Below are 18,919 nucleotides of genomic sequence, written 5' to 3' on the forward strand. Positions count from 1 at the left end.
AACCATTTCGGAGCATGGGTTACCTGCTAGTAACAAATTAAACTTAATATTGATTTGATCATGTTTAAACAGAGATTCCGGGTAAACTTGCTGTGTGCAAACGGCTTCAAGGGCGAGACCACATCAGGGGTTTTCAGATGAGTCGGCAACCCTGGCTGATTGGGTTGTCGTTCGGGAATCAGCTGATAATCAGCCAATCGGAGAGCTGCCTGCCCTGCCGACTCGTTTGAAAAACCGCCTGATATGGTATCACCCTAAATCTATGTCAAATCTCACCCTGGCAGTGGCTCCCACAGCAGGACCGAACAGACTCTCAGAGACCAGCGACGTTTGAATCCATTCCGGCAGTTGAGACTGTATCGTCGGCCTTGAGAATCTCTTATCTACCAACCATATGGTGGCGTAGTCTCCCATATGGCGAATTGCACGTCCTATGGTTTGGTTTACCGCTTTCATGCAGAGGTTCTCGTAGTGTTCATCACCCGCTTTGTTTCCCTAAAAGGTGAACAAACATTAAAAAAATATTTAATAAATATAGAAATAACTACATATAACCATTTGTTTAAAACGTTTTTATATAAACACTACTATAGTCTGTGAATTGTGTTCTGTTTATCAATAAATAAAAATAACAAGCGAAGCTCGGTGCCCCGATATTAAATAGTGAAAATCTGGTGTGGCGCACTCACACAACTTTCCTTGCCGTTATGAGAATTGATCAACTGACGCTAGTGCTCCCGCGCAACTCAAGTCTACTATTTCAAGATCCAAGCCAGCTGGTGACAGGACAATAACGCTGCAGACATACGAGGTCTGCTATCTCTTCATAGTGAATCAATCAATACAATCAACAGTTACCAACAGTTTGTAATTGGATAATCACATTTTCTGGAATTTCGAGCTTATTTTCAATTTTAGGTGAAAATGTTACTGAACATCAATTGTAGAGATTTTCATGCTCAATCTTTTCCACTCGATTTTTTTTGTTTGAATTGTATCTGAAGCCTGATAATTGGGAATCTAAAATCAAACTTTGCATAGATGGGGCGGAGCTCCTGAAATTTTTACAGATATGGGACTTGTGACAGTTGATAGAGCTTATAAATTTCTATTTTAGGTATGAATTTGATCAAAATCGTTGGAGCCGTTTTCGAGAAAATCACGAAAAATCCTGTTTTTGACAACATTTTCGCCATTTTAGCCGCCATCTTGAATCGCATTTGATCGAAATTGTTCGTGTCGGATCCTTATAGTGTAAGGACCTTAAGTTCCAAATTTCAAGTCATTCCGTTAATTGGGAGATGAGATATCGTGTACACAGACGCACATACACTCATACACACACACACACACACACATACACACACACACACACACACACCACACACACACACACACCACACACACACACACACACACACACACACACATACAGACCAATACCGAAAAACCACTTTTTTGGACTCAGGGGACCTTGAAACGTATAGAAATTTAGAAATTGGGGTACCTTAATTTTTTTCGGAAAGCAATACTTTCCTTACTATGGTAATAGGGCAAGGAAAGTAAAAATGACAACCTCGCCTCGAATAATCCAAGCAGTGTTTCATTACAGCCTTTCTAGAGGCAATCAGCTGCTTGCGCTTGAAATAATTCAGTCAAATATCTTCTGAATTGTCAGCCTTTAGCATACAATTTAGTACACAATGCATAACATGCAGCCGCTCTCCTAACTTTAAAATTCATTGGAGACCAAAATACGTTCTTCCGAGTACTTTTGATAATTGAAAAAATAATTTCAATTATTTCTGAGAAACTTTCTCGCTTTCACCACCCACTCATCTTTCGAAACAAATACGTTTCCAGCATGTCAAAAATTTCATGTTTTCTGCTCGAAATGTCTCGACATTGATGAACATAATCATTAATTAAAAAGTAACTATGGGTCGGATAAAAATGATACAGACACGAATAAAAAGGAGACATTCTCCCCGTTAATTTGATATAAAAATATTACGCATTACGACGCCCCATGATTCTGAGGGAAGTGATATTCAAAAGAAAAACAAATCTTTGCGATCTTTCCAATTTCATCATAAAAGTTAAATTTTCTTTCAATCCTTCAACCCTGAACCTTTTTTAGCACTACTAGGATATCGGGGATGATATTCTACATCCAATTCTGACGTTGAATTGGAAATTTGAGAAAGTTGCAATTTCACACGAATTGGCAATCTTGTAATTTCTTCGGATGGAGGGCCAAGTCTCAACTTATTTTACACAGACTATAGTTTCAGCTTTCAAGGCATTTCTATTGAAATACTTTATTCGAAAATTATTATTTTAATACAAGATTTTTATTAGTAATATTTATCACACAAGTTATGTATGTTTGATCTTTTGGTCTCGAAATTCTATATCTTCTTCAAAGTTTGGACTTAGTCAAGTGTTTGTAATTGATTTTATCCATTTTATAGTATTTTTGGATTTTAAATTTGTTTGTTTTGGGTTGTAAAGTGGAGTTTAACTCTTAAATATGAGAGTGACATAAAACACAGCTACTTTTGAAGTGTAGTATAAATAAGTATTAGAACCGTTTTGGGCTTATGTCTGTGGTACTTTTCTAGAAGACGTGTAAATCTGAAAGATTAAATAGAATAATATCTTGTGATATTTATCACTTGGAATAGCTTAGGTCTGTTATATGGACATTATTCATATGAAGATTCTCGTAAATGCTCTTCAACTCCTTTGTCTTTCAACAAAATTATACAAAAATTGAATTAAAATCTAAAACATCATTCAATGAAACGTATAGAAAACTTGAAATTAGGGTACCTCAATTTTTTTGGAAAGCAATACTTTCCTTACCTATGGTAATAGGGCAAGGAAAGTAAAAATGAGATAAGTTGAAAAGTGATGCCAGTTTTTCGTAAGACGCCAGCAGATGAAAGTTTGGAAAGCCTTTAGTCTGCTTCTTGAAATAGAGGATAGCTGTCAAGGAAAGCTTCACCTCAAGACAAACGCACACGGCAACAGACATACGTAAACAGACAGACGGACATCTGTAAGTATTGCAAAATTCAAATACCTAGAGAGGAATCTCTCATCCGTCTGTCTACATACTTCCGTGTGTTCCAGTTTGCGTTGCCTTCGTCAGATTACAATACAACAGATTACAATATACATAATAGCATTTGGACTCATTCAATAATTTACAAAATGTAGACTCTTACGTAGACTGAAGACAGATACGACATCTTCTCTTGAAGTTGGGCCGATTTGATGTTGGGGTAAGGAAGTCCAAATAGTATCACACATCTTCCAAGGTCGTCGGAAAAATTTAGACCTTCACTCAACTTTCCACCTGAAAATCAATTAATATTATGAGCATTATTGATAAATAATAGATAATTATTATTAAACGAAAATCCAAATTAAATGCTGTGAATCACCCCGAACACTTCTGCTACTGCATTTGAATAAATGCAATATCTCAGTGATTCTCATCTATAAGTGTTTCGGATGGACACGTTAAGCCGTCGGTCCCGGCTGCCTAAAAAGCAGTCGTTAGGTCATGTCAGAGGCCCTGAAATTGATCAGCTGCGACCTGAAAACTCTGACACCAGACCTGAGCCAGCCAGGTCACTCGATATTATTATTATCTATAAATAATAGAGATAAAAATTGACGAGGAAAAATATAATATACTAAATTCAAACAAATTAATTAGAAAGGCTGAAGATTGGTATGAAAATATTTCATTTACATTTAATTTAAACCAATTTTCCCGTCGCATAATCCCTTATAATATACGGCAAACTGAAGTAAATGCTTTCAATATTAATTTTACTTCATTAACATATTATAGTAAACACCAATTTGAATATCAGAGTAATAAACTAATAAAAAAATTCCGGAAGACTTTATTAAGGATAAAATAACAAAAACTAAATTGAGATTACTAAAAGCGTGGGTAAAACAAAACTATTATTTTGAAATTGAAAAATGAGTTGGCTGAATCACCAATTTTTGGCAATATTAATTGTGTAAAAATTATTAAAACTCGACAATTTTTATATTATTTTTCTGGGCATCTATATTTTGTTTATCAAGTACTTGATTATTGATAGAACTCAACATCCATAGATTATCATTCATCAACAGAATTGTATCATTTGTACTGCTGTTATTAGATTAAAAAACGTATTTATTATTTTTAGAACTCGTGGCTGGAGCTCAAGGCTTTTTTTCCAGTCACGCCAAAAACTATTGTAATTTAATGATTATTTCATTTGTAAAAATATTTATTGTATTCGGCAATAAATCCATTATTCATTCAATTAGGGATTGTAGACACTTACACTCACACTTTACACTCGAGTTTCTTGATTATTGTAGAGAAGGTGATGTCGTGATAGTTCATATTAAATTAAGTAACCTATAATTGACACAACTACTTATTTGTTCAATTGTTTCAGGAATTAATTTGAGCTGATGATTAATTCCAATGAAAGCTCCTGTACATTATTTGTGTAATTGTTTATTTATGTATTATTTGTGTAATTTGTAGCCTTTTATTTATGCTCTGTTGTAATTTTTAAGCTACTGACGTTGTTATAACATTGTTCAATGTTTTCGGCAATAAAGATTTTGATGATTGTAATGAGCAATGAATGGATAATATGAATAATATTGCCAATTCCCTTCACCAAAGCTATATTATTTGTGAAATACAATTATTGTGTATTTCATTTAATTTATACATTATTAGTAAAAGTATTGATATAACATTTGTTGTACATAACAGTAGAATATTTTGATATGCTTTTATTTTCAGATTAGAAAGCAGGTAGTAGCTTGAAGACGATTTGGAATTGGAAAAAGATCTAATATTTAGAAGCAAATCCTAAAGCTGCATTTACATCAAAGTTAATAACAAAATGTTAATAACTTAATCCAATAACTTAATCCTTATAGATTCTATTAGATTGAACATATCTTATCATACACATGATGATCTTAATTATGTGTTTGTCAAGTTCGGTTCAATCTAATAGAATCTATAAGGATAAAGTTATTAACATCTTGTTAATAACTTTGGTGTAATTCCAGCTTAAGAATGACGAAGCAAAGTATAACTTTTGAATAATTTTTTTACAAAATGTGGTATTTCAGGTATTAATACAAGGAAATTTAACAAATATCAATAAAATGTGTACCATTTTTTTAAATTGCACTAGAAGCTTTTTTGAGAGAAACAATTAATTTATGATAGTAAACCACAATTTACCGAGATTTATCGACCATTTATTCTAATAAATTTATTTATTGAATTTAATTAATTAATTTCTCACCAACAACACTGAACAATAAAGCACCGTTCACTTTTGAGCTTGTAACACCGCTAGAAGCGGTTTTAATTGTTTTGGCGTAGTCTTGTAAAACTTTTTCAACTTGGTTTGACTTCTTGGGTTCTCGGAATATCTGAAACAGAAAACAATAAAACATAAAATATTCATAATATTTAAAGCTGCGTTTACACCAAAGTTATTAACACAATTTTAATAGACTCGATTAAAATAATCTGATTTGTTGACATTACATGGTATATCATAATATTCAAAGTTAATCATAAGGCTGGGTTTACACCAAAGTTATTAACAAAATGTTAATAACTTGATCCTTTTAGATTCTATTAGATTGGACATAACTTATCATCCACATGATGAACATATGTGTTTGTCAAGTTCCGTTCAATCTAATAGAATCTATGAGGATTAAGTTATTAACATTTTGTTAATAACCTTGGTGTAAACGCAGCTTAAGAGGTCTGTAATTTTGAAAATGTATTCAAAGAAGTATACTTGTAATCTATGATATAATAGAGGAAATAATTGGCTTTTTGCTTTTAGAAAAAACGACTAGCAGTCAGATATTTTACAATAAATGAATAAATCACTCACTGGACAACGAGATCTTTCGGCAGTTCTAAAAGCAAAAAGTGATTTAATAATAAGCAGTTCGTAATGGAAAACAACATTGAAGAAATAATTGGCTTATAAACGTACGGGATAGAAATTCACGAATGACGCACCATCACGTCTAAACTACTGGACTGATTAACTTGAAATTTTGTACATAGATTCTTATTTTACCGTGGATAGTTATAGGCATATTTTGTATTCTTCAAGAGTTCAGTTTGTCAAGTTTTTAATTGGACCCTTGCTGAGCACGGGTCACCTGTTAGTTTAATAAAAGTTAGTTTAATCAAAGTATAATAGTGGATGAAATATTTTGTTTCAAAAACCTTCGATCATTAATAATGTATAGGCCTACATTTTTATACAATAGACAATATCAAGAAAATATAGTTAGGTATACATAGTACATGGATTTTTATTTTTATTAATATTTGTTCACAAGAATTTGGTAAATTATTTATTAGTTATTTTGTGTTAAGTATATTGACGCTCAATTATTGTAGGCATGAATAATGTCAATTAACTCTAATCGAGTATTTTCCCTCCATCATAAACAATAGTAGAAAATTTCATTAGTGGACATTCTTCCAGTTTAACCACATAATAGAAAGACAAATACGATTATAATAACGCACGATAACAAAAAATAAGTAAAATAGTAAGTTTTACATTAATAATGCATTGTTAGATAACTTATTGACCTCAAGTTAAAGTAGACGTCGTTAGAGTAATATGATAGGATTTATCGATTTTTTGAATAGGTGATTGTTCGAATCACTGACTTGATATTCAATACCAAATATACATCCGAGTTGTCAAGTTCATAAAAAATGATTATGATAAAACTATGAGGCAGTCATTGACTTTTCATGAGAAAGTACTGTCTTTCTCACTTTTCTAATTATTTATCTTTTCTTTTACTAATTATTGGTTGAATTCAATCATAATAATTGTGAATTGATTTTATTATTTATAAAATATAATAAACTATAGTACCCTTTAAAATTAATAAAATATTAAAAAACAAGAATACAAATTGTAACGTAACTACTAGTTTCGGTATTTTAATATTTTAGTTTTTTAATATTTTATGTATTTTAAAGGGTACTATAATTCTATTTTATAAATACAGAAAGTAGCCCTGATTTTATTATATTGGTTAACAGTTCTTTCTATATTTCCCTCAAAATTTCTTAGTATGAATCTACTCATTTCAAAGAAGCATCATAAGGATTTCAACTCTTTCAACCTTATTTTTCCTGAATTTATTACGATAAAAATGAAAAATATTGGAAGTTGCATTTGATCAAATGCTAATTTAATTATTATTAAACGAATATCCCAATTAGATGCTGTAAATCACCCCGATGACTTCTGCTACTGCAAATATTGACAACAGGGTAAACAGCTAGATAGAAATTCGATGAGCGCTACTATAAAAAATTATTTGTCAGCCCGGGAATGACAAATAATTCCCGGGCTGACAAATAATTGTTGTATAGTAGCGCTCATCGAATTTCCATCTAGCTGTTCACCCTGATGTCAATATTTGCAGTAGCAGAAGTCTTCGGGGTGATTTACAGCATTTAATTGGGATTTTTGTTTAATAATAATTATGAAAAATATTTGTGGACTAAAAATATTGTGTTGTGGAGTGGAAAGTAAGAAGTGACTTAACCTTATTTCAAACTCATATTAATCCGAATTTGGGAGAGGAATCACAGAGTTCGCCAGTTTTTCCTGTTTCAATAATATTATTTCAATCATAAGTAATTTTGTACTAATGGACAAATGAATAATATATCGATACATTAATTTAAAGATGTATGTGAATGAATTTCAAGCTTACTAAAAAAACCTACTATTTAATTCTGCACCTCAGAGTTAGAAGGGCGTAAACTTAAACGGCTGATTTTACAGGAGAGCCCAAAAAGTATTTCACTCAAAGCCGGGGCTGAAAGAGGGTAAGTCGAATCAGCATTACACTTACTGGTTACTTGTGATTTATTGGACTCACGTTGTTTCAGTTTTAATGCTTACTGGACTTACGCTGCTCTTTCAGCTCTGGCTATCTTCAAAACAATCAACTGCAGAGGACTTACATTATCTTAAATTTATAGAGTTCGAAAACTGAACAAGACCCGCTAAAATAGTTATTTGTATATCAAGAGTGAAAAGTACGACTTTTTCTCCCTGTGTGAAAAAGTTTGAAGCCCGAGGCGAAGCCGAGGGCAACAATTTTCCTGAGGGAGAAAAAGTATTTTTCGCTCGTGATGTACACAACATTTTTCCTCCATCTACATTTTTTTATAGAAACTGCAAATAAAATCATTTTAAAAACTTACGTATTGGTGACAATGTTTCCTAACAACATAACCTAAAATATAAAACCTAAAAACCGGTCGGCTGATTGGCACTGCCGATTGCGCTACCTATCGGCAAAAGTTGTAACAATTATATCAGCTGAGCGGCTACCAAAAATGGCTGACTCCAGATCACGCGTTTCAGATTTGAATTGCAGATCAAAAATATTTGTTGGCTGGTATTTTGAATAGAATAAAATATTTTTAAAATTGTTTAAATTTTTATCGTCTACAAAATAAGAATATAATATCATACAAACATGTATTTCATGAGTTGTTCAAATTTCTTGTTGTGTATTGAATTCAGTTGACTCAATGACAGACACCTCTATTACGCTTTCTCATCTGAGCTTAGACCTTCTAACCTATTACAATATGAGTTTTTGAATTAGAGATGCTTCCTATGTTATTTAAATGGAGTCACTTCTACTCCCTAGGGAGTTTTTCAGTTTTTTACTACCAAGAGCGAAAAAGTGACACTTTAGTATTATGTTTCAGGGAGTAAAGTGAGTACTTTAGACAGTAGCTGGAGGAAAACAGCATTTTGTAACGGATGACGAGAGAACCTCTATAGTGAGGTCCACGTTATAATGGCAGTGGATAAAGATAGAAGAACAGCGTTGCCGATTCTCTGCCTTAATTAATTATATTTCTTAATTGTTAAAACGAATTTAGCAACGTTGTGGAGCTATAGAAGGATAATGCTATCTGTTTTGTCGAATGATAAACAAGAATAGCATCACTGATGCTAATAAAATACTGCCATTATAACGTGGACCTCACCAACTATACCAACTATGTAACGGGGGAAATAAACTATATGTAATATGTTTGGTGGTTATAAGATAAAACAAAAGGTGAATAATCTACTATATAATTTAATGAATCTTTAACATATATTTACATTTAAACAAATCAAGATTACTTTATTACAAGAAAACAATATTAAAATGAAATTAATGGGGAAGCTACACGCAGCTGCTAAAGATACAATCTTTGTGGTTATGAAAAAGAAAACTCAAAAAGAATAACACCTACCTTTTGAAGATGCTTTCCTGCTTTGGAATTCACTGGCTGAAACGCGACGTTAATTATTAGTTAAAAATCAAAATAACTGATCTAGTGAAATGGGTTCAGATCCCGTCTTATTCAATAATACAATTCTATTCAAACTGCCCGAACTGCGACAGGAAAATTGTATTATAAAACAAGAGCGAAATCAATCCTTTTCACCAGAACAGCCGGACTTTTCTCACAGTCCTAACGAACGAATTCTGGTCCAAAAGCTAAATTTTGGGTATTAATATAAACTCAGTCAATGCCAAACATGAAGCCATCTCAAGTACATATTTCTTTCTGTCGCACAAACGCACGTTTGTTATTAAAAACAGAGAGAAGCTAACGTTAATATCGACAACAAATAAAATAAACAATCTTTCTGTTGATGACAAAAGATAGTTCAAAGACAAAATACTGTTCATTGAACTTTTAATTTAAAAACTCTATAATCCTGATCAATATGAGATGAATATATGATTCATATATATGTCCCATATGACCAGGTGACAATCTTGTCAAAAAATGGACTTATGCTCCTGTAGCTCTGAGGTACAGAATTTACGATTACAACATTTATCATGGTACGGTACCTTCTTTTTGACAGCGATTTTCTCCAAAACTCCAGTCTTTTCCAAATGATTGATCACAGTTTTTTCATATCCGTAGGAGGTTAAGAAGCACACAATGCCAGCTGGAACAATATTTGAGAGATTGACTAGAACTCGTCCTAGCTCGTTCAACTAAAAAAAAAAAAAAAACAAATTAATTAATAAAAACATAATTAAATTTATGTTTATGTAATAATTTAACGTTTAAATGATTTTCTTAATTAAAACATAATTGGATTTATGTTAATGTTAATCTGAATAATTTAATTATTATCTAAATTTGGGAGAGAAATAGTACAAGGAGTATCCTTAGTTTTTCTCTCCCATTCAGTGCTTTCTTGTAAAAATAATAAATAAATACTTGTATATAATATTAATAGCAAGACATTTTTTTTCTATAGATGTTATTACTATATCTGTTCTCTAGTTTATAAGATGTTATGGATCTAACAAGTCTCTCATTGAAGGTGTTTCAAAGCCGTCCTTAAAAATTAAAGATTGTGCCAACTTATAACAACCGTAGCTTAGAGCGCCTATAAGAACCAGTGTTCGATATAATGGCATGTTCGTTAGTGGCAAGTTATATAGTGGCACAGATCTTCTATATACTGACAAGGCAGAGAATCAGCAAAGCTGTTCTTCTATCTTTATCCACTGCCATTACAACGTGAACCTCACTATAAATAGTTAGTTTTCAGAGTTCAGCTATTATTTGAATACGATAGTTTTCAGAACATTTATTCCTGACCTACCAACGTATGAAACACTAAAACATCAGTAAATTCCTGTTATATACAAAGTATGAAGTAAAGTAACAGAAATGTACAATAATAATTTACCATATCAGTGCTATCCCTGATCGAATACGGTAGTTTTCTTTCAGAGCATTTATTCCTGCCCTAACAAAGTATGGATCACTAAAATATCAGGAAATACCTGTTTAATACACAGTATGAAGTAGAGTAACAGCAATTTACAATACTATTATCAAGTATGCTGACCATATCAGTGCTATCCCGGTTGCCGTAGGAAAAGTCGAAAGTTTGTTTGGTTGGCCCACTGGTCAGCACAATGGGCAGGATGCGATCAGGGCTGACAACATGACCGCAAGAAAAGTGCAAAATTCGATCTTTGTTCGCCCCAGCTCCACCGAAAAGCTGGTCTCTGAACTCGGCTATAGGCTTCATTGTGCCACCTGCGACTACCACTGATCTGAAAAAGAAAATAAACAGAATCAAACCCAATGAAAACATGAGATGAAATGAGACTTTGATAAAAATTGTATGGTTTCTTACTTCAGATACTAATGCTGGTGAGATGTTGGAGAAAGATAGGAGAAAGACGTTGCCGATAATATGTCTTGTCAATGCCTTCTATATACGGTTACTATGCCTTCTAAATGCCTTCTTTAATGCCTTCTGTGTATGGTTTCTTACTTCAGATACTATTGTTGGAGAAAGATAGGAGAAAGACGCTGCCGATAATCTGTCTTGTCAATGCCTTCTATACACGGTAGCAGATACAGGTTTATTGATGTAATATTAACTGTTCATTCTCGTTTAAAATAATCAATTATATTTTATCAAGCAAGATATTATATTTTTCAATAATTTCATAATGAGTTTTCATATAAGATGAAATATTTTGTTGATTAATTATTAATTCTACATTGTCAAAAGACGATCTGGCAACAGAGCAAAGCGAGAAAGAGATAGCGCTATCCGCTTTGTTGAATGATAGACTAGGATAGCAATACATTGCTAATCAAACACTGCCATTATAACGTGGACCTCACTATAGCAGGACTTCTTATATACCGGACCTACGCCTATTTAAAAAAAAAATGGCGCCGTAGGTGGTGGCCGGCATTGATATTTTAAACGGGAACTAGACAACCTGAGATTTCGACAAACTGAGACGCTAACAGCTGATTAGTGATTTTTTTCTCAGTAGGAATTTCTATAAGACCACCACCAATGGCGGCCATTTTTTTTAGGCTCAGACCTGGTAGTATATAGGAGGTCCTCGTTCTAATGAATAACCTGTTCCGGTACCGTTTCCTCGGAAAATTCTAGATCAGTTGAATTTATAAATTAAATAGTTGACCGAGCGAAGTGAGGTCTAAGATTCAAGTCGACGGTTTGGCATTTCTCTTAATGTTTAAATGTTTATATGTTGCGCATTTACGGCGAAACGCGGTAATAGATTTTCATGAAATTTGACAGATATGTTCCTTTTTTAATTGCGCGTCGACGTATATACAAGGTTTTTGGAAATTCTGCATTTCAAGAATAATATAAAAGGAAAAAGGAGCCTCCTTCATTCGCCAATATTGGAGTAAAAATCAGACTATATAATTAGCTGTCGAGTGGATTATAAATTTTATGCCATGACGCATGCAATTCAATATCTCAATGTAACTTGGTGAAAAATCAGCTGCTGTGTGGACTATTAATTGAACTATTGATTGCGTGCAATAACGCATGCATTTAATAACTAAAATAACATAGTATTGTCTCTCGAACTTTCTCTGCTTTGAATTCGGGCTGTCCTGTTGCCAGTATGTCTTGAAGGAGATTAGCTTTTCATGTTAGCATTTTTGATACCCCAACCCCAACTGCCAGCCATTAGCCGTTTTCACACCGATATCTCGCCGACACGACATACAGACAGGATTTACTCTGATGGACAGTAAAAGAGGAGGCTGCGGTTTATAACTGCGCGAGGTCTACTGTTCACAGAGCTACTAGTAAATTAAATAGTACCTGGCTTCTGTGACAACATCGACGAAATGGGAAGCCGGATTGAGCAGGAGGAACTTGATACTGCCCGCCTGTGAACTGGTGGTTGGAGTCACAATGATCCTGCCATCCTCGCATGGATTGGTCAGACACTCCAGGAATGCCTCCACAGCTGGCATCGCGTTGGAAGCCATGCCATCGTGAGGTTTCTCGTCAGCTGATTTATCAATGTTGGCAGCGGGTACTGGCTCAACTGTACTGACACAATAAAATTAATTAGACAACGGATAAAGTCTCACATCCTATATTATATTAAGCGAGCAATTTCTGTATATCTGTATAAATTTTCATATTTGGTTATTTATATTTATTTATGGTTATTCATGTTCAACGGATCTCGAAAACGGCTTTAACGATTTTTACGAAATTTAGAACATAGTAGGTTTATGATATAAGCATTCGATTGCACTGGGTCTCATCCTTGGGAAAACTCGCTGAAGGACATGAGAAGGATAATTCATCCTTGGCTGAAACAGCTGAGACTTTCGTCGTCTGTGGATAGTGAAAAGTGAGCGATTGATTCTGTGGAAAATCAAAATATCGCATCCCCGAAATTTATAAGCTGACGTATAGCCAGCTGTAAAATATAAACACGATCATTTTAGAGAATTGTGTTCTGTTTATCAATAAATAAAAACAACTAGCGAAGCTCGGTGTCCCGATATTATTATATTAAGCGAGCAATTTCTGAATATCTGTATATATTTTTATATTTGGTTATTGGTTAATTATACTTATGTATGGTTATTCATGTCCAACGAATCTCAAAAACGGCTCTAACGATTTTTACGAAATATGGAACATAATAGGTTTATGATATAAAAATTCGATTGCACTAGGTCTCATCCCTGGGAAAACTCGCTGAAGGAGGACATGAGAAGGATAATTCATCCTTGGAAAAGCAGATGATAATTTCATCGTCTGCCGATAACAGAAAATGCGTGTGTCTGTGTGGGAGATCAGCTGTGTAATCAATCAGCTTACTTTTAATAGACTCGATCAAAATAATCTGATTTGTTGACATGACATGGTAAATCACACTATTCAAAGTTAATCATTAAGCTGGGTTTACATCAAAGTTATTAACAAAATGTTAATAACTTACTCCTTATAGATTCTAACTTGACAAACACATATGTTCGTCATGTGTTATGTTCAATCTAAAAGAATCAAGCTATTAACATTTTGTGTAACCCCAGCTTTAGAGAGACAGTTCTAAGTGATTAGTGAGTGTTATTTTGTTATTCAATTTGGTTTGTAAACAATCTAAATTAGAACTTTTCTGTTTTCAAATATTTGGACTGAAAATTGGACCTGAATTCAAGTGTATAACCTACATTTTGGACCATTTATAGTGTATAAATCAAAATTCGGGGAAGAAACAGTTTTGGGCTGTGCCTGTTAGTCCTTCCCCAATCATTTTAAAGAATTGTGTTTTGTTTATCAATAGTTTATAAATAAATAACGAGCGAAGCTCGGTGCCCCGATATTGAAATATGAAACAAAAACTGAATAGTGAAACACTAGAATGTTGAATAAAATAACACGAATTTATTGAAAAAATTACATACATGTTGTAATAATCTACCTTCTCACTTGTTGATACAATATTATTGATTATTATAAAATCAATTGATTAATTTATTTACAAAGGCAACTTTCTAGAAGTATTTTGAGCCTAGGAGATGATGAGGGGATGGATGATAGATTATACAAACTGAATCAATGTATCTAGAATACATTGAATTTACCTAGAATGTATTCAAGGTACATTAATCAGAATGATAATTTTAGTTACCTTTAGAATTTTTCTTCTTATTTGATGATGCCTGAATTTCTTTCAGAAATGACTGGAGACCGCTGGTTTTATTCTCATCTTTTGGTGTATTGCTTAATTTCTCTTTCGAAAAATCGTGATTCTGAACAAATCCTTGGAGCTGTAATGAAATTAAAACTTATTATTTGATAGAAAAAAGGTAAAAACTAGTAGGAATCTATCAGCCACATTGGCTGAATGCAATGAAATTAAAACTTATTATTTGGTAGAAAAAGGTAAAGTTAGATCTGGTAAGATCTATCTTAGTCAGTAACATTAGATGTGTTACTAACTCTAACTAACTTAGACTCAGATCTAATTAGATCTGACTAACTCTATCAGTCACGTTAGATGTGTTTCATTACTAACATTTCAATCTCAATTCGTAGTCGAGTGGATCAGATGCTGGCTTTATGATTCAGAGGCCCGGGTTCAAATCCCGGCCCGGGCAAGATATTTATATCGGGCCACTCCCATGTTTCGGATGGACACGTTAAGCCGTCGGTCCCGGCTGCCTAAAAAGCAGTCGTTAGGTCATGTCAGAGGCCCTGAAATTGATCAGGTGCGACCTGAAAACTCTGACACCAGACCTGAGCCAGCCAGGTCACTCGATATTATTATTATTATTAATCTCAATTCAGCGGCAACTTTGTATAGTGTGGTTAAGGTTATAATGTTAGCATCTGATTTACATTGGTTTGCTATCCTTGGACAAAATAGATAGATTTCTTGATCCATGACCATTTATAGATGCATAAGATCACGTCAAAAGATAAGAACATCTACACACATAACAGAGTCCAAGTCGATAAGCTAGTGAATGATACGGCCAATAAGTTACCTATTATGTCTGTACGATTTCTTAGCACTTAGCGTAGCTGTTATTTCAGCGGTTGTAGAGCAATAGAGCATTGTAGAGCGGTTGTAGAACTCCGCACCTTTGTAAAATTGTTTCTATTTGTGATAGAATTGATAATTATTAACAATCAACAACTCGCTCCATTGGTTTGACAAGGTTCTATCTGACATTTCTGGTCAAATTGAGGTTATGTTGTTTCTGAAATGTATCAAACCATATCTATACAGAGAACTCACTTTGAATGCGATCTGTTGACAAATAATGGAACTAATAAGAGTGACAAGGTTGTAACTGACAAATATGAAGATAGTGTTTCAGGTTGACAAGGTTCTAACTGCTGAAAATCAGCTGTTTGATATTAATTTGTTCTTGAAGCCCTGTTTTTCCTGTGTCACCATGCAGCAGCTAACTAAGAAGTGAAATTTTGAGGTTATCCTTGTATGTTTCAAAGTATTTTATGATTTATTGCTCAAAAAAACCTTGTTTCAAACACACCAACTTCAGACCTTAGGGGGAAAAGTATTGGCAGCAGACGTCAACCCGAAGGTGATGCTAACTCTGCCAGAGAACATATCAAATCATTTCATACAGTAGAGTCACACTATTGTAGGGCCAATACCAAAAGGCTTTATCTTGGAAGCCATCTCAGTGTTTCGAAAATGTACTTCTTATATAAGGAAAAGTGTACTGAAGAGGGTACTACTCCAATCAAAAAGTCTTACTATTATAAAATTTTTACAACCGAGTTTAATTTGGGTTTCCATGTTCAAAAATCGGATAGGTGTGATACATGTGAGAAATATAAAGTTGCTGGCCAGACTGGAACACTTACCGACGAGCTAAAGGCAGATTATGACAGACACCAGGTTTTGAAGACTACAATGAGAAATGCTCGAAAAATTGAGAAGGAAATGAAAGATCGTCCAGTCCTGTTATTTGACCTACAAAATGTTATTTTAACACCTCATGCAGACATAAGCTCTCTATTTTACCTAAGAAAATTAAATGTGTATAACCTAACTGCATACTATACTATTACCAAAAAGGTGTATTGTGCATTATGGAATGAAAGTTTTGCTGGTCGCGCTGGGAATGACATAGCAAGTGCATTTCGAAAAATATTAGATTGTGTTGTTGAAGAAAACGAGGTTTCTGAACTAACGGTGTGGTCCGATTCTTGTGTTCCACAGAATAGGAATTCTATTATATCTAATGCTGTATTACATTTTCTTCGAGACAACCCTGATATAAATTCAATTAAAATGAAATATTCCTTACCGGGTCATTCCTGCGTACAGGAGGTTGATAATTCTCACAGTTGTATTGAAAGAGCCATGTCCAAAACAGAGTTTTATTCACCAATCGGGTTAATCCGGATATTAAAGCAAGTTAACCTACAGAACCCTTATCGAGTCATTCAACTTAGACCAGATGATTTCAAGGATTATTCAACTACAGCAAAACTTTTGAACTATAAGGTAATACCTTACAGTAAAGTTGCATATCTTGAATTTTCACGGGTTTTGCATGAAGTTTTCTTCAAAACTAGTCATGACCCTTATGAACCAATCAACTGTGGCAACATAAAGTTCAACGAGGTGCCTAGAAGGGCATCGAAAAAGGTTCCAAAGAGTTCACCAGGTTTACAAAGCAGTTCAAATTAAACCAAAAGTTCAAAAATGTCCAGAAGAAATCTCTGACGCAAAAAAGAAGGATTTGAAAGCGGCATTTCCTTTTATGCCACTGCAAGACAGGGCATTTTACATGACAGTTCTTCATTTGAACTAGATGGACTAGGTCCTATTCACCTGATAGTAAGAATATTGATGTGTAACTTACGTATAACTTCTTAGGCTGACCAGTGACAATATTTTTACAGTTCAAATGTTGTGAGCATAACCATAAACTTCACTGCTGAATACATCATTATTTACATATATTCTTTCCATTTAATATTCTTTACATTATTGTTAACATAGTCTACAACGTACTCATTATTTTGAACAAAATGTGTTTGTAAAAAAATTCATTTGATTAGAACCATAATAATCTATTAAAGTCGCTTACTGTATTTGTGACAATATTTTTACAGTTCTAATGTTGTGAGAATAAACCATAAACTTTACTGCTAAATACATCATAATTTACATGATATTCTTTTCATTTAATATCTTTAGATTATTGTTAACATTGTCTACACCGAACACATTATTTTGAACAAAGTGTGTTTGTAAAAAAAATCATTTGATTAGAACCATGATAATTTTTTACAGTCACAATTATATTAGTGTATTCAGTGTATTAGTGTTAGTATTAGTGTTATTTATTAGTGTATAAGTGACAATATTTTTACAGTTCTAATGTACTGTGAACTCTACTGTACTGTGAAAATAACTATGAACTCTACTGCTCAATAATATGTCATTATTTGCATATTATTCACATTATTTTGAACAAAATCTGTTTACAAAATAAAATTTTTCATTTGATTAGAACCTTAATAGTTTTTTTAATCTCCTTCATTTCAGTATGGGTTGATTTGAAATGGTTGTATGTGCAGTTAGAACTTTGTCATCTTCATAGTTTGACAAGTTGACTATGACAAGGTTCTAACTGCAATATAGTGAATTTATAAAAAAATAATGAGAAGATATTTATCAAATTAAACATATGAAAGTTGGTGTGTATATATATATAAATTGGAAGAAAAAGTTTTAGTCAAATTAGTCAACAATTTCATGAGTTATATAAAATCAAAACTTCAAAGTCGATTTTCTCAAAAGTAGGTGTAATGCAGTTAGAACCATGTCAAACCAATGGAGCGAACTAATATCAGATAAGATATTTTTATTTATTTAATCATTCAGAATCACACAACTTACAGAAAAGTACCACAGGCTTATAAGCCCAAAACGGTTCCGATTCTAATTTATACAGCAGTCCAAATGTAGCTAGGTTATGTGGCACCGATATAACTTGAATGACGACTATGTACTATAGAAGGCGGTGGAAAAGGAGAAGAGGCAACATTGTCTTCCTATCATTTCTATTGACTTCATAACGTGAATCTCACTATAGATGGTCATTAATATACTGTAGTTTGAGTTAAAATTTGAGACAAAATTGAGCATTAGACTGATTTTCCAAAAAATGTCCAAATGAAGTTACAAAGTTGTGATGAATTCGATAAATTATGATCGCTCTATCATATTTGCTTAAATTGAAAATACTTCAATAAAGAAGTATAGGGAAGAAAAAGTAAGATATATTATGTTTTTAAAGGGACGGATTCAAGGATCCAAAGGTTCAAAGAACCTCTGACGTTAACCGAAGCTTATTGTTTGTCCCAAAAGTATGTCAATTAGTCCTTTACAAGGTCCAGGAGTTTTTTCCCTAACATCCCATTCATCACCTGGTTGCTTGCAGCCAAAC

The 18,919-nt window shown here is 33.3% G+C and overlaps 1 protein-coding gene across 1 annotated transcript in view; it reads right to left on the reverse strand.

The window, feature by feature from the left end:
* Window positions 1-18,919, reverse strand: part of LOC111060851 (ATP-dependent DNA helicase DDX11) — a 38,498-nt gene that overhangs the window by 6,378 nt on the left and 13,201 nt on the right. Inside the window, exons 9-15 of the mRNA XM_039440358.1 lie at window positions 14,611-14,749; window positions 12,777-13,005; window positions 11,013-11,223; window positions 9,994-10,143; window positions 5,355-5,484; window positions 3,234-3,364; window positions 277-495 (exon numbers count right to left, since the gene is read on the reverse strand). Of these exons, the coding sequence (XP_039296292.1) occupies window positions 277-495; window positions 3,234-3,364; window positions 5,355-5,484; window positions 9,994-10,143; window positions 11,013-11,223; window positions 12,777-13,005; window positions 14,611-14,749 (1,209 nt within the window). The remainder of the gene's footprint in view (window positions 1-276; window positions 496-3,233; window positions 3,365-5,354; window positions 5,485-9,993; window positions 10,144-11,012; window positions 11,224-12,776; window positions 13,006-14,610; window positions 14,750-18,919) is intronic.

Source organism: Nilaparvata lugens, chromosome 13 (assembly GCF_014356525.2).
Source record: "Nilaparvata lugens isolate BPH chromosome 13, ASM1435652v1, whole genome shotgun sequence".
Lineage (NCBI taxonomy): Eukaryota > Metazoa > Arthropoda > Insecta > Hemiptera > Delphacidae > Nilaparvata > Nilaparvata lugens.